The sequence below is a fragment of the Cheilinus undulatus genome, linkage group 18 (genome assembly GCF_018320785.1).
Source record: "Cheilinus undulatus linkage group 18, ASM1832078v1, whole genome shotgun sequence".
In the NCBI taxonomy this organism is placed as follows: domain Eukaryota; kingdom Metazoa; phylum Chordata; class Actinopteri; order Labriformes; family Labridae; genus Cheilinus; species Cheilinus undulatus.
Genome location: NC_054882.1, coordinates 3817112 through 3833752, shown reverse-complemented (window position 1 = coordinate 3833752; position 16641 = coordinate 3817112). Strand labels below are relative to the sequence as shown.

The 16641-nt window shown below is 38.7% G+C and overlaps 2 protein-coding genes across 5 annotated transcripts in view; both read right to left on the bottom strand.

Moving 5' to 3' along the window:
* Window positions 1-1852, bottom strand: part of pacs2 (phosphofurin acidic cluster sorting protein 2) — a 105208-nt gene extending 103356 nt beyond the window's left edge. For all 4 annotated transcript variants that reach the window (XM_041812580.1, XM_041812583.1, XM_041812582.1 and 1 more), the window contains exon 1: window positions 1539-1852. In XM_041812580.1, the coding sequence (XP_041668514.1) occupies window positions 1539-1657 (119 nt within the window). In that variant the 5' untranslated portion in view covers window positions 1658-1852. The remainder of the gene's footprint in view (window positions 1-1538) is intronic.
* Window positions 1853-8406: 6554 nt separating this feature from the next.
* LOC121526166 lies at window positions 8407-15984 on the bottom strand. The gene is made up of 6 exons (XM_041812591.1): window positions 15922-15984; window positions 14138-14482; window positions 13421-13744; window positions 13231-13311; window positions 10459-10549; window positions 8407-10032 (listed from the first exon to the last, which is right to left on the bottom strand). The coding sequence occupies exons 1-6, from the start codon at window positions 15959-15961 to the stop codon at window positions 9999-10001; spliced, it is 915 nt and encodes a 304-aa protein (XP_041668525.1). The 5' UTR covers window positions 15962-15984; the 3' UTR covers window positions 8407-9998.
* Window positions 15985-16641: the final 657 nt, after the last annotated feature.

Genomic DNA, 16641 nt, shown 5'->3' with positions numbered 1-16641 from the left:
AAAACTTTCTATTTTGACAAAACGTATGAAATTAATTATTTTTGTTGGTAAGTGACCATGGTTTAAGCGGGTTAATGCCCTTCAAAGTGTGCAATTATAAGGGATTAATGGATGACGTGGAGGCCTGAACCGTCCGACGCACAGCTGAGAACAGTTGCTTCCACGTAGTTCATTAATCTCTAATAATTGGACACTTTATCGGGCATTAAAATTTTCTATCAAAATTCGTTTGATGATCTGTAAGTGTGACAAATGTGCAAAAAGTTAGACATCAGCAAGGGGCAAATGGAAATGCAAAGTATTCAGGATGAAAATTGGTGGCCACTAGCCTCACAAAAATGGCAAAAACTCTCCAGAACAACTATCTGGTTTGTCCATTTTAGGCTACCGTAGAAATAAGGGCTGTCAAAGCATCAGGGCTTTAAAAATCAAAACCTGTGTCAGAAATAGCAGCGCTGTTTTATCACCAATGCTGGAAACTTCTTGTTTTTTAATCTCCAAAAGGTGCAGGGAAAGTCCTGCTTACTGTCCGCCAACTGGCACCGTTTCAGAATGAAAACGCTGCCAATGTTTTTGTGCAGTTTAGACGGCGAGCAGGAGGTTGCCTGCATTTTTAGATGGCTTCATTCCTCTCCTATGCACCTGTCTGACGAAACAGATGCAGTTCTCTACAGCTCTGGTGATTTCCAGTTAAATCAGCCAATAAAATAGCAGACTGTGTCGCTTTTAGGGATAAAAAATTACATGAGTATCAAAAATATTTTAAGTTTTAGCAATTTAAATGACTTACTTTCACATCACTACATGAAAAAGATTAAAAATGAGCAGAAATATGAGTTAAAAATTAAAAGAAAGTTAGTTTACCTTTATTTTTACAATTGATGAGTCATTTAGGACATATTTTGCACAAATGTTTTATAATCTGTAACAGTTAGAAGATATAAATGCAAGTATTTTATCATGTTCTTTGTTTTTAAAGACTATTATTAATAATATTAAGTATTTCCTAATTGCAGCCCTATCACTGCATCTCCCGAGCCACATATCTGGATATAAAAGACCAATAAATGCCAGCTGCAGTGACAGAAAAGCTAAAATCAGTAACCTGAGCAGTAAGTCATCATTATAGGAACACAGCCCCTGGGTCTCTGGGGTCACCGGAGCCAAATGGTCTCCATGGTGCAGCCTGGCACAATGACCTGGCATGAAACTGGTTATGTATGCTGACAGCTGAGAGGGTGCATCTGCAGAATGAACACCTTTAAGACTGGTTGAAGCCAGCAGAGAGGCTGGAAATCAGAGATTTGAGGTTAAAATTCCTCTTCATAGCATGAAACACAGCTTTAAAGCAGTGCAGATGGCTGCTTTCGCTTCCTCCCGCTGCAGGGCCTGCATGGGCATCCTGCCTGGCATGATGGGAACAGCTAGCTGCTGGTAAGCCTCTGTGCAGCTGAGGAGAAATGACAGCTTGCATGTTCGGCGCATCGAAGCTTTAAAGTTTAAAAGCAAGCAGACTCGTGAGGAGCGGACTTTCTTACCTGGGGATGCAGTTCGGGGAGGATCCGTCTATCTCCCAGGTAGCAAACAGGTTCATGGGCACGGGTCTGTTCAGAGCCCCGCTCCCGGGGAAACTGAGCCGGCCACTTCTCTCCGCCATGGTCCGAGCTGATGGGACCGTCCGACACCGAGCTGAGGAGGAGTGTAAACAGGAGACCACGGAGGGTCTTCTGTCCTTGTGTGTGGGTGTTTGAGAGTCCGTGGGGGTTCAAACAGGCTCACATCAGAGCGGAGCAGGACGGGTTCATTTCTCCGGGAGGGTCGGTGGATCTGCAGAGAGGAGCCGAGCTGAGTGAACGACCGACCGCTGAGCTTGTTGTGCCTACCACGCTGCTCCGAGGGTATGAGGGGTGATCAGTGCCACGGAGCGGCAGGAGGGAGGGAGCAGGAGGAAAACAAACAGTAGCCTTTATGGCTCAAAAAGATACGTGCCAACCAGGGGCGTAGCAAGAGACTTTAGGCCCCCAGAAAGAATATTACACAAGGCCCCCCTTAATCAGCTAGCCACGCAACAAATGTGCAACTTTTACGGATATCTATGCATGTTCATGTATTTTTTAACCCTAATTTCACCATTTATGAGCAATATTTTTACAATGGTTAAACTGGATTTACTTCCATTATTACACAGTGCTGGAATACACCATTTGAACATTTTTTAAGGTAGGAGCAGAGCCCCCGAATTTTATTTAGTCTATTTCAGTGTTTCCTACAGAGCCCAGGAGGTGACATGAAAGTGTTATTTTTAAATCGATTTTTAAATCGCGTGCATGTATTTAAAAAATTAACGTTAAATAGTATATACGTATATACGTAAAACGCGCATGCGAGATACAGAGATATTGCGCACGAGATACAAATAAAACGCGCGCTCGCGCACCTAAAAAATAAACATGTTCATGTCACCTTCCGGGCTCCGTAGTTTCCCAACCATTTTTCCTTGGACCCCCCCCCCCCAAATGTACCTCAGAAAAGTGGAGCCCCCCAGGACCCAAGAGAGAAGAAAAAGTGACACACTGGTGCCAAAAATCAACATAGATTTGAACTGTTTTACTGATAAATCCCTAAAAAGGCATATGCATGCTATTCTTATCAAAAGACCTTTATATAAACTACTTAATAACTGCTTTATCATGGTTTAGTCCATATTTGAAAATCTAATTTCGGCCGCCTCTGAGTAGAGAAAGCCTCACTACCCTCCTAAGATCTTCTGCGCCCCCCCTTGGGGGTCCCATACCCCAGGTTGGGAACCAATGGTCTATCTGATACAAATTTCAGTCCATGGACCGATTCATTCAGTTGCTTTTGATTCAACACTGACACTAGTAACTAATAAAAAATAAATAAAAACACTTGCTTCATTGCAGGCTTCTCGAGGGCCCCTCCCTTCTGTGGGCCCGGGTAATCAGTGCCCTTTTGCCCCCTCTGCTACGCCCATGCTGCCAACACTCCCGTTTTTCCCGGGTTTCTCCTGTATTTTTCTGCCATCTCCCGCCCACCTCCCGTTTCATCATTTCTCCCAGGAAACTCATCATTTTCACGGCTCTACTAGAAATACGCTAATTCATAAAAACAGAGTGCGGTTTGATGTTTGTCTGAGGGCACCAAAGTTGCCAGATCATTCAAATGTAAGCCCCATAAATGAAGCAGTTACTGTTAAAAGTTTAATGTTGTTACTAATGTAGTTTGTAAAAGTGTCCACTGGGTGTCGCCAGGCTCCTTTAGTAAGAGGAAGTATGCTAGTCTCTATGACGCAACCTGATAAAATGATGGAGCTCAAGTCTGCATGAACAGATAGATGGGAAAGGATGGGAGCTCTGTTATTATTTTTCATCCGCTCTTCTTTCTTTTTACCGTCTCTGCATTACGATACTTTATCTTAATGACCATATAATATTCAGCGCACTAATGTCTTCGTTAAAGCGTGTCAGCATGTGATTTAAAACAGCAACATACTGTAGAAAATTACAGTAAAGTTAAATCTGTCAGGATTTGCAGAAATGTCACAGATGAGGATTTTTAAGACCGCATGAAAAGTTTTACATAAAAAGAGGGTGACAACATAGATTAAAACGCCAAACATTTCCAGCTTTGACAAAAATATAACATGAATGTGCTCAAATGTTGAATTTCAGGAGAAAAAAAACTAATTTTTAAGTTAACCGCCATATTTTAAAATCTGGATAATCAAAAGTAAAGTGGAAAAATCCTGTTATTTTTGCAGAGGCATTAAAGGTCACATTATTTTACTCCTTTAAGACAAGTTTATATCGGTCTCAGAGGTTCCTAAAACATGCTTGTGAAGTTTGTTGCTGAAAAACCCTCCAGTATTGGATTTTTGCATGTCTAAAAACCCCTCTGTTTCAGCCCTGCTGAGAACGAGCCGTTTCTGTGTCTGTAGCTTTAAATGTTACAGAGCTGTCTGACTCCGCCCCTATCAGGAAATGGATGTGCTTAATGTATTGAGCTCTCCTGAGAGGAGGGCGGAACTTTCTTCCAAACGGGGAGGGCCAATTGAACCTGGGGCGGGGCTAACTCCCCACATAACATCATGAGGGGAAAATCTGAGAATGGGGGGGATTGCAAACTTTATATTTAATGTTGACTGGGGCTGTTAGATTATTGTAATATTATTACAAATACTTGTAAAATGTCAGATATCAACAACCCAATTCCAAAAAAGTTGGGGCGCTGTGTCAAATATAAACACAACAAGTCAATCATTGTCAAATCTGATAAACCCATATTATAATCACAGCAGAACATAAACATATCTGATGTTGAAACTGAGACATTTTTACATTCAATTAAAATATAAACTCATTCTGAATCTGATGGAAGCAACACATCTCAAAAAAGTTGGGACAGGGCCATGCCTCCATTGTGTAGCATCCCTTCTCTGCAGCAAACATGAGCACAGTTTGGCTGACAAAGCAAATATGTCTGAAAAAAAGTGTATTTCAAAACTTGTGACAGGTTGTTTTTAGTGTTTGGATTGGCAAAGGAAAGAAGATTGTCATACATAATTTTGATATTAAATACACAACCTAGGATCAGGATATCTTTAGTATCCACAGGGGAAATTTGCTTCGTAACTAGTGCCTGCAACAAAAACCTTTAAAAAAGAACAGACACAAATGCAATATCATGAAGAATTGTCACTCTGTAGATCCTCAAGTTGGAAGGACTTTTCTGCAGCCAGAAAAATCATTTCTATTTAAATATTCACAAATTACAATGAAAACAAACTGCACTACGTAACCATGTACCTGTGACAAACACTAATTTATTTCTTCTATTCAGCTAATATTACAACGTTATCGACACCTGTAAAAGACTGAACACACATTTCTCATCACAATGAGCAAATTGTTAAAAATGACCGTGGCACTGTTTTCCCACCATACATGAATCTGCTCTTGAACTTCTTTCACCGGCCTGGCTCTGGCATCAATCACCCCTCATACAACTCCTCCCAGTAAACGTCATTGAAGGCAGTCTGTGCTGCAGTTTGACCACTTCAGTTGGCAGGTGGAGGTGTTGTCATCGCTGCAGCTCTGTTTGGAGCTTCTGTGGCCACAGCTTTCCTTTCATCAGACAGATGCTCTTTTTGATCTCTTTTTAAATTATTATATTATTTTATTCCTGTGTTTAATGCTCATTTCAGTCTGTATGACGCTGTTTTATGTCTCTTAAGGTCAATTCTCCATGTATGCATCTCCATTTAGACATTTTTGGGCCATTTCGTTTATTTTGAGGGATTTTGGGCCACTTTTTGGTTATTTTATCTATCTCAGTAGCTTTATGTGTCTTTTAATGGTTAATTTGTGTTTCTTTTCTGTTATCTAGGGTATTTTTGTCTCAATGGTCATTTTCTATCTGTTGTATCTTTATGTGAGTCCACTTCTGTCTCACTGTGGTTGTTTTGTAATTCTTTTTAATCATTTTATGGCACATTTTTGTAGATTTGTGCTCAAGTTTGTGCCTTTTTGTGTTTTTCATGTCTTCTTTGGTAGATTTGTGTTCATGTTTGTGCCAATTTTGGGGGTTTTCTCACTTTTTTGGTAGTTTTGTGCTAATGTTTGTGCCTTTTTTGTGTTTTTCATGTCTGTTTTTGGTACTGAAGTGCCAATTTTTGTGTCTGACATTTCGATTTTTGGTAGATTTGTGCTCAATTTTGTGTTTTTCATGTCTTTTTTGATAGTTTGTGCTTGTTTTGTGTCTTTTTTTGTTATGTGTTTTTTGGTATTTTTGGGCTATTTTTGTGTCTTTACTGTCAGGTCTTCTCTGTGTGCTTCCTGCCTGATTGTTCATCTTAGTGGTCCTTTAATAATCTTATTTGGTGTCTGTTGTGTGTCTGTGCTGCTGTTTTGTGTCCTTTAGTTCGGCTTTTGTTCCACTTCTAATCTCTTTTCTTTTAGTTTTGTTATCTTCGTCCATTTTTCAGCCATGATTTGTTTATCTGTCTTCTGCTTTTATCATTTTGTGCATCTTTGGTCATTTTCTACTCTTTTTAATTGAAGTCTGTTGTTTTTTTTGTCCTTTTCTGGGTCATTTACAGTGTTTGTGATGACCTCATTGCCTTCTTATTATTATAGGTCATCATATCAATAAAAAACAGTCATGTTCTTTTACAAACCCTCGTCTTCCTCCCTAGAGCCAGAAAAACCGATGACTTGTAGCTTTAAGTAAATACTGCCACCTTGTGGTGACCATGGATGTCAGAGAACTCAATGACCCCGTTTTTTTAGAGCACTATTTTATATAATTACCAGTTTATTTTTGAGTCTTTAAAGAAGCTGACAGATATTTAAAACTGACATTTTATGCTCAATCACCCTGACAATAACAGTTTCATCATTTTCAGTCTTTGCTGTTTGTTGCATTACTCTTTACAGTAACATTTTCTTACATTTTGAAGTTAAACAGCTAATTTCCCAGGTTTCTACGGCCTGTCTGTTGTGGACGTTGTCACTGCAAGGATTATTATGAGCTCCTGGATGAGGACTCATCATGTTAATCCCTGAGAGGCTGATCAGTGGGACTGGTTTAATCAATAAGGTCACCTCTCCTGTTTCACCTGCTGTAGTCAACTCTGTTAGAGTTTCTTCAGAGTCTCATTGAAATAGACATAAATACATTCTGTTTACATAGAACCCTGCAGATAAACTTACGGTTTATTCAGAAAGTATTCGAAGCCCTTCACTTTTTCAGTTTTATTATGCTACAATCGTTTTTCTCTCATTAATCTACACTCAGCACCCCAGAGTGATTATTAGTGAAAATGTGTTAAAAATATAAAACTGAAATATCACATTAACTCTTTGAAGCACCTTTGGCAGCTATTTTAGCCTTGAGTCTGGTATCCATTAAACTCAGCAGGTACTGACTTCGCTATGTGATAAAGGTGTGGTTAAAGAGGAAACAGGAAGTAGTACTTTGATTATTTAACCAAATGATAATATTGGAGGGTTTTCCACCATGAGCTGCCGGTTTAAGGTCACACCACAGCGTCTTAGTTGGATTTAAGTCCAGACTTTGACTTGGCCACTCCAAAACCTTAATTTTGTTTATTTTGAGCCATTCAGAAGTGGACTTGCTGGTATGTTTCAGGTCGTTGTCCTGCTGCATAACCTAAGAGCGCTTGAGCTTGAGGTCATGAACTGATGGTCAGATGTTGGCCTTCAGGATTTTCTAGTGGAGAGCAGAATTCATGGTTCCATCAATCACAGCAAGTGGTCCAGGTCCTGGAGCAGCAAAGCAGCCCCAGACCATCACACTGCCACCACCATGTTTGACTGTTGGCATGATGTTCTTTTATCAAATGCTGCGTTATTTTTACTCCAGATGTAACGGGCCGCACATCTTCCAGAAAGTTCAACTTTTGTCTCATCAGTCCACAGAAGATTTCTCCAAAAGTCTTGGGGATCATCAGGATGTTTCTTGGCAAATGTGAGACGAGTCTTTATTGTCAGCAGGGGTTTTGGCCTTGGAACTCTCCCATGATGCCATTGTTGCCCAGGGTCTTTCTGATGATTGAGTCATGAACTCTGACCTTAACTGAGGCCAGTGAGGCCTGCAGGTCTTTGGATGTGGTTCTGGGTTCTTTTGTGCCCTCCTGGATGAGTCGTCGTTGCACTCTTGGAGTCATTTTGGTTGGCCGACCACTCCTGGGAAGGTTCACCACTGTTCCTAGTTTTCTCCATTTGTGGATAATGGCTCTGACCAGGGTTCACTGGAGTCCCAAAGCCTTGAAAATGTCTTTGTAACCTTTTCCAGACTAATAGATTTCAATCACTTTGTTTCTCATTTGTTCTTGAATTTCTTTGGATCATGACATGATGCGTTTCTTTCTGAGATCTTGTAGCCTACTTCACTTTGTCTGACAGCTTCTATTTAAGGGATTTCTACATTCAACAAATCTGGAGGTAATCAGGCCTGGGTGTGGCCAGTGAAATTATACTCCACTTTTCAAGAACTGTGGTTAATCACAGTTAACTCATGATGTAACAAGGGGGGCAATTACTTTTTCACACAGGGCCAGAAACGTTTGGATTTTTACCCCTCAAAAAATTAAATAATCATTCAAACACTGCATTTTCTATTTACTTGGGTTGTCGTTGAAATAAAAAAACTGGTTTGATGATCTGAAACATTTAAGTGTGATAATACAATAATAATAATTACAATAATATTAATACTACTGCTACTCCTACTAATAATAAAAATAACGATGATGATGATCGTGATCATAACTTTATTTATACAGCACTCTAAAAAACAAGGGTTTACAATGTTCTTAATGTGCAGAAACAATGACAAAATGAATCTGTGAAACAAAGATCTGGATTATGATTAAAAAAAGACCTGGATTATGATTAAACAAAGATCTGGATTATGATTAAACAAAGATCTGGGTTATGATTTAACAAAGATCTGGATTATGATTAAAAAAAGATCTGGATTATGATTAAACAAAGATCTGGATTATGATTAAACAAAGATCTGGGTTATGATTTAACAAAGATCTGGATTATGACTGAACAAAGATCTGGATTATGATTAAAAAAAGATCTGGATTATGATTAAACAAAGATCTGGATTATGATTAAACAAAGATCTGGGTTATGATTTAACAAAGATCTGGATTATGACTGAACAAAGATCTGGATTATGATTAAAAAAAGATCTGGATTATGACTGAAGAAAGATCTGGATTATGATTTAAAAAAGACCTGGATTATGATTAAACAAAGATCTGGATTATGATTAAACAAAGATCTGGATTGTGATTAAACAAAGATCTGGATTCTGATTAAACAAAGATCTGAACCATGATTGAACAAAGATCTGGATTATGAATAAACAAAGATCTGGATTGTGATTAAACAAAGATCTGGATTATGATTTAAAAAAGACCTGGATTATGATTAAACAAAGATCTGGATTATGATTAAACAAAGATCTGGATTGTGATTAAACAAAGATCTGAACCATGATTGAACAAAGATCTGGATTATGATTAAACAAAGATCTGGATTCTGATTAAACAAAGATCTGAACCATGATTGAACAAAGATCTGGATTATGATTAAACAAAGATCTGGATTATGATTAAACAAAGATCTGGATTATGATTAAACAAAGATCTGAACCATGATTGAACAAAGATCTGGATTATGAATAAACAAAGATCTGGATTGTGATTAAACAAAGATCTGGATTATGATTAAACAAAGATCTGGATTCTGATTAAACAAAGATCTGAACCATGATTAAACAAAGATCTGAACCATGATTGAACAAAGATCTGGATTATGAATAAACAAAGATCTGGATTATGATTAAACAAAGACCTGGATTAAGATTAAACAAAGATCTGGATTATGATTAAACAAAGATCTGGATTATGATTAAACAAAGACCTGGATTATGATTAAACAAAGATCTGGATTATGATTAAACAAAGACCTGGATTATGATTAAACAAAGATCTGGATTATGATTAAACAAAGACCTGGATTATGATTAAACAAAGATCTGGATTATGATTAAACAAAGATCTGGATTATGATTAAACAAAGACCTGGATTATGATTAAACAAAGATCTGGATTATGATTAAACAAAGATCTGGATTATGATTAAACAAAGATCTGGATTATGATTAAACAAAGACCTGGATTATGATTAAACAAAGATCTGGATTATGATTAAACAAAGATCTGGATTATGATTGAACAAAGATCTAGATTTTACTGAATCCCTCTCCTGATGACTGAAACGTTGTCTGATGTCTTTTTATTGTAAAATGGTTGAATAGGATTTAATTATTATCTTCGGGACTAGACCCAGCAGCACCCTGTGATTTTCAGCCCAGGTTGTGGTAGCGTTGGTCCTTTTTGGCCAGATCCAGATTCTCATAGATGGTCACTTCATAGCCTAGGATAGGAGGATGGTACTCATTGGACCGGACCTGAAACAGTCAAGTTTTATCAGACAGTCAAAAAAGAGAATGAAGATCTGAAATGATGTGAAAAAGTGTTGTCCTCCTTCCTGATTTCTGATGTTTTGGATATTTGCCAGATTCAATTGTTTCAGGTCATCTAGCTACATATGGCCAGGTAGGTTTGGATGGCTTTATTGCCTTAATAAAAATAAATCATCATTTCAAAACAGACTTTTGTATTTACTCAGCTTATCTTTGTCTCATAAAATTAACATGATGATCTGAAACATTTATGTATAACAAATATGCAAAAGATGAGGGGGAGAAGGGTTTAGGGAGCAGTTTGATGAAGGCCCAAAGGATGTGATGGATTTGTTTTTAACCTAGGACATGATCAATGATATCCTGGTTTATCTCAGTGATCAGATTAATAAAAACAGCTAAAAAGGTCACCTCCATTTTCCTTGAGTACAGATGAGAATCAGCGCCAGCCCCAAGATGATGATGATGAAGGCCAGAGCCGCAACCACATACACCAGAGCATCTGTGAGATGTTAAAGACAAGACAAAGGCTGGGGGTTGGCTTCCAGAACTTTCATGGGTTGGCTTTCTCAACTTTCATGTATTGGCTTTCTTAAACTTTGCTGACTGTATTACCTAACTTAAGACAGTGGGCTTCCTTAACTTTCATGGGTGTGCTTCCTTAACTTTCATGGGTTGGCTTCCTTAACTTTCATGGGTGTGCTTCCTTAACTTTCATGGGTTGGCTTCCTTAACTTTTATGGGTTGGCTTCCTTAACTTTCATGGGTTGGCTTCCTTAACTTTCATGGGTTGGCTTTCTTAACTCTATGTGGGTTGCCATACCTAACTTAAGTGGGTTGATTTACCAAACTTTCATGGGTTGCTTTACCTATTTTTCATGTGTTGGCTTTCTTAAACTTTGCTGACTGTATTACTTAACCTAAGACAGTGGGCTTCCTTAACTTTCATGGGTTGGCCTCCTTAACTTTAATGGGTTGGCTTCCTTTACATTAATGGGTTGGCTTCCGTAACTTTCATGGGTTGGCTTTCTTAACTCTTCGTGGGTTGCCATACCTAACTTAAGTGGGTTGATTTACCAAACTTTCATGGGTTGCTTTACCTATTTTTCATGTGTTGGCTTTTTTAAACTTTGTTGACTGTAGTACCTAACTTAAGACAGTGGGTTTTCTTAACTTTCATGGGTTGGCTTTCTTAACTTTCATGGGTTGTCTTTCTTAAACTTTGGTGACTGTATTACCTAACTTAAGAAATTGGGCTTCCTTAACGTTCATGGGTTGGCTTCTTTAACGTTCATGGGTTGGCTTCTTTAACGTTCATGGGTTGGCTTCTTTAACATTCATGGGTTGGCTTCCTTAACGTTCATGGGTTGGCTTCTTTAACGTTCATGGGTTGGCTTCTTTAACATTCATGGGTTGGCTTCTTTAACGTTCATGGGTTGGCTTCTTTAACGTTCATGGGTTGGCTTCTTTAACATTCATGGGTTGGCTTCCTTAATGTTCATGGGTTGGCTTCCTTAACGTTCATGGGTTGGCTTCCTTAACGTTCATGGGTTGGCTTCTTTAACTTTCATGGGTTGGCTTCCTTAACTTTCACGGGTTGGCTTTCTTAACTTTCATAGGTTGGCTTTCTTAACTTTTCATGGGTTGGCTTCTTTAACTTTCATGGGTTGGCTTCCTTAACTTTCACGGGTTGGCTTCCTTAACGTTCATGGGTTGGCTTCTTTAACTTTCATGGGTTGGCTTCCTTAACTTTCACGGGTTGGCTTTCTTAACTTTCATAGGTTGGCTTTCTTAACTTTCATGGGTTGGCTTCCTTAACTTTCCAATTGGCTTTCTCAACTTTCATGGGTTCGCTTTCTTAATTTTAATGGGTTGGCTTTCTTAACTTTTAAGGGTTGTCTTCCTTAACTTTCATGAATTTGCTTCCTTAACTCTCATAGGTTGGCTTCCTTAACTTTTACGGGTTGGTTTCCTTAACATTTATGGGTTGGCTTCCTTAACTTTCATGGGTTGGCTTCCTTAACTTTAATGGCTTGGCTTCCTTTACATTAATGGGTTGGCTTCCGTAACTTTAATGGGTTGGCCCCCTTAACTTTCATGGGATGGCTTCCTTAACTTTAATGGGTTGGCTTCCGTAACTTTCATGATTTGGCTTTCTTAACTCTATGTGGGTTGCCATACCTAACTTAAGTGGGTTGCTTTTCCAAACTTTCATGGGTTGCTTTACCTATTTTTCATGTTTTGGCTTTGTTAAACTTTGTTGACTGTATTACCTAACTTAACACAGTAGGCTTTCTTAACTTTCATGGGTTTCCTTCAAATTTGCTGGCTGTATCACCTAACTTTAAGTCAGTGGGCTTTCTTCACTTTCATGACAGGGCCATCACTAGGATTGAAAGACGGGGGGGGGGGGGGGCTTAGCCCCAAGGGTTGCAGGTAATGCTTGACATATAGCGTGCACCAGTCTTTTCTCCACACCTTAAAATATTTAATCAACTAATTAATTAATTAATTAATAAATACTTGTAGAGCATTTTTCAGGCCTATAATCTGGCTCACTCTCTTATCATTAGAAGCCTGAAAATACTTTAGCGAGAGCCACATTTCAAAATTGGAGATGTAAGGAAGATCCATAGATCAACTGATCCATAGTTGAAATAAAATAAAACAGTGAATTGTTGGATTATTGTGTAGTTAAATAGGATGCAATAGGCCACACAAACTGTCTACAGTGTTTAGAGGAAAGGACATGTTATTGATAATGAGCTTTTTTTTCCTTTTTTTTATGCAAGATCCATCTGGTCTGATGACGTCTTAAAATATTTAGTTTGAGCTCTGAGATGCTTTTAAAAGAGCTGATGAATGAGGGTTGGCTATTTGGGTATTTATATCTCACACAAGGGCATTTACTGTAGTTCTGTGGCTTTATTAACATAAAAGAGATGCTTTCTAATTTTTTCAACTCATTATAGATGCTTTTAGTTAAAGGGGGAGGGGCCTCATATTGGTCTTTGCCCTGGGCCTCAAAATGACTAAAACTGGCCCTGTTAAATGTATCCACAGTTAGATCTGGGTCCAAAACTGGTTGTAGCTCTAGTATGATAGCAGGATTATTCAATAGAACTGATATAAAATTTCTTGAACATGTAAATATAACCATCTACATCCTAGTTGCAGTTTCACCTGATGGACAGTTGCTGCGTTGCTTCTCAGCAGCAGAGGCCTCCTCTGTTGTCACTGGGGGACTCTCAGTGGAACTGGGATCTGAAACCACATTTATGAACAATTGTGAATTATGATCTATGAACAGTTTTCTCATAAATCCCTCCCTAACCATCACATCACAAATGTCCAACAATCACACAACACTCACCAGGGATGACGATGAGAGGGAAGGTGTTGAATAAAAGTGGAGACAGCGCTCTGCCGTATCCACACCTGTACCATCCAGTGTCAGACCTGGTCAGGTTTGAGATCGTCAAGAACAGCCCATGAAATGAATTGTCTATATAATGGAGGCTGACTCGGCTGCTCTGCGCAGCAATAATGGTTTCAAGGATAACATCTTCTGTTTTAGTGCAGTCGTCTCTACAGAGGAACTTCCACCCTTGAGGGCCTAGATCAATACCGCATCTGCGTGCAAAGGTTTCTCCTTCAATGTTGGTACGAGCAAACCAATTGTTTCCATGAACCGGATCTGAGAAGAGAAAAGATGAACAGTAGCTGTTATTAGCTCCTCTAACACCTAGATATAACATAATCCTCTGAGTCATTCAGTATAGCTAATACTAAAACACTAAGTCTTCTATCAAACAGGGTATCGTTCACAGGATTGGAGTTGCTTCAACTGGTCGCTATTTAGCTACCGCCTCTTTCTCCTTAAGTGAAGCTGATTAGTCCGGTCATTCTCTGACCAGGAACAAGTGAATCAGTTTGAAGCTTTGGAGGAAAACCCATCGATTGAAGTTCAGATCACTCTACGAGTCATTAATCCTACAAGGTGAACAGCTACTGAGCCTCTACTCTCACTCATTATATTAACATGTTATTATGAAGGATTTGAACATTTTAAGGCCGAGTTCAAACTCACCATCAACAACTCTGACCTCAAAATCTGCGTACACCTGTGTAGTGTTGGTCTCTTCGATCCCACACCTGTAGCGTGCTGAGTCAGACTTCGTCAGGTTTGTGATGGTCACTGCCAAATTGCTCTGCTCAGAGCTACTTCCTGCTGTGGATACCTCTGTGTAACTGATGCTGTATCTGCCATTTGCAGCCATGACACCATGCGTTTCAACAAGAATATTCTCTCCTTTACAGTCGTGCTTACAGAAGAACTTCTTGTCACCATGCGCTGTGAAACCACAAAGAATCGTCCCATTTCCTCCTGTAGCTCCAGTGTAGATGTTGAGTTTGGCGGTGACAGGACACAGAGCTGTGGGAGAATCAGAAGATCAGCATCAGTGCTGACTGCCAGAACTGTCAGTACGATATCTTTGAAGATCATGACATGTTGATTTTGGTCTCAGGTTTTTCTTCAAACTTTCCATCCAAACCTGCCTTTGTGCTCTAAACTGCCTCATTGTTCTTAGATTTTCTCTGTACTCTAAATATCTGCTTGATCCCCAATCTTTAGTTGATGATCACATTTCCCGATTAAACCATTCTCCTCTCATTTAGATTGATTCTGCTTATTTGTCAGACTGACACTCTGGTTTTACTTTGAGCACCAACCTAGGGTTGACGAGGACCCTATTGTATCTGTATGCACCATTTTTCTGTCAGAAGCATCACTAATTCGTGGGCATTAACATGCTCAAAAACTCACCAAACTTTACTGAAAATTGTCCCCCAGTGGAAATGTTTGTATTTTGGGGGAATTGTTCAAGTCCATCAAGCAGGGGCCCAGCAGGGGCCAGAAATGTGAGAGAGGGGACTGGGTAAGAGTGAAAATCAGTATACACATGTATCAGGATAAGATTGGAAAAAAAAAAGTCTCTTGGGGCCATCCTCTAAAATGTACAGGAAGCGCACTATGCAAGTCACATGTCGATTCACAAGTTTCATATTTTAACAAACTAGTCCGGGGGATTTCATCCAATTGATTCCAGAATTTTTTTGTTTATTCTAGACAACCTAGGGATCTAAATTTGTGCAAACTGTGAGATTTCCTCACAGGGCAGGGCTGTGACCAGAGCCCAAACTGAAACTATATTTTCTACATCTTTTACAGTGAAAATTCACCAATAATGCCTTATAGCATTTTAATTCCTCTGTCAGTCATCACCAAACTTCATAGACATGATCACACATTGATCCTGAATACATTCATGCACCAGTGTTATTACTTATTACCTTTTGGCAATTGAACATTTTCACCTTTGATTTTTTTAATTTTCCATTTAAACATTGAGCCCCTGCACACCATTCAACCTAGGTTTATGAATTTTGGTCTGCATATGGGTCATCATAAGAGCTACAAAAAAGCCTCTTGGACCCAAGCTCAAATCCCAACAGGAAGTCCACTAGCTTCATCTCAGTTTCAAAATAAGTCATCTAGTGAAAAGCACATATTTAGTTTAACCTGGAATCAAAATTAATTTCAATTGCAGAGAGCATTTTTGATTTTGTGAAGCTCTTGTTGGAGTAAGTCAGTGGTCATCTGTGCAGTGTCAGAGAACTGTATCATCAGCATAAGGTGGGTACTACAGTGATAGTACAGATGTAATGTTGTTGATATCACAACAAATAATTATTATGTTTGGTCTGAATCTGTAATCTTCCAGGTATGCAGATGACATAAACACAGAGTAAAAACAAAAACGCTATTCATGATTATTATTAATCATTATTATTAATCATTATTATCCTTACCTGACAACAAGACCAAGAAGATGACCTGTTGGATCTTCATCCTGAGTTTATTCTGATGGAGAAAATCAATAAACTGACTGAAGACTTCTGTCCTTCTGCTTTAGCCAAAATGAATTGCTGTTTTCAATTAATATTACTTCTCCATTTAACTCCAATAAAACGAGACGTTTCAGAAAAGGGGAACAGAGAGCATTTTGCTTGCACTGACAAAAAATAGCCTCATTATATTGTGGATTAGTAGAATCACCCTGAAACTGAATGGGAAGTTTTAATAGTTTCTTCCTCCCTGCTGCATGCATGCAATATTAATGAGCTAGAATAGACTAAACTACACTGAAAAACTAAGCTGAACTACACTAATGTAAGCTAATGTAAGCTGAGCTGAACTTTACTCACCTGAACTGAACTAAACTAAACAACCTAACAAAGATTAGTAATAATAATGCACTTCATTTGTATAGCACCTTTAAAACAGAGGTTTACAAAGTGCTTTGACAATAGGCAGAGTTACAATTACGACAAAGCATCAAGCATGAAAAGAAAGACAAAACCCTAACAACTGAAGAACCCATGAAAAACTCAGCCAGCAATGTAACACCAACATCATAAAAACCCAGAGGAACATTATAAACACAAAATCACGTCAAATTAGAAACACATTATCAAAACCCAGATATGTAAGATTCAAGAAAAAAGGGGAAACCAAGACTAAAAATCCAA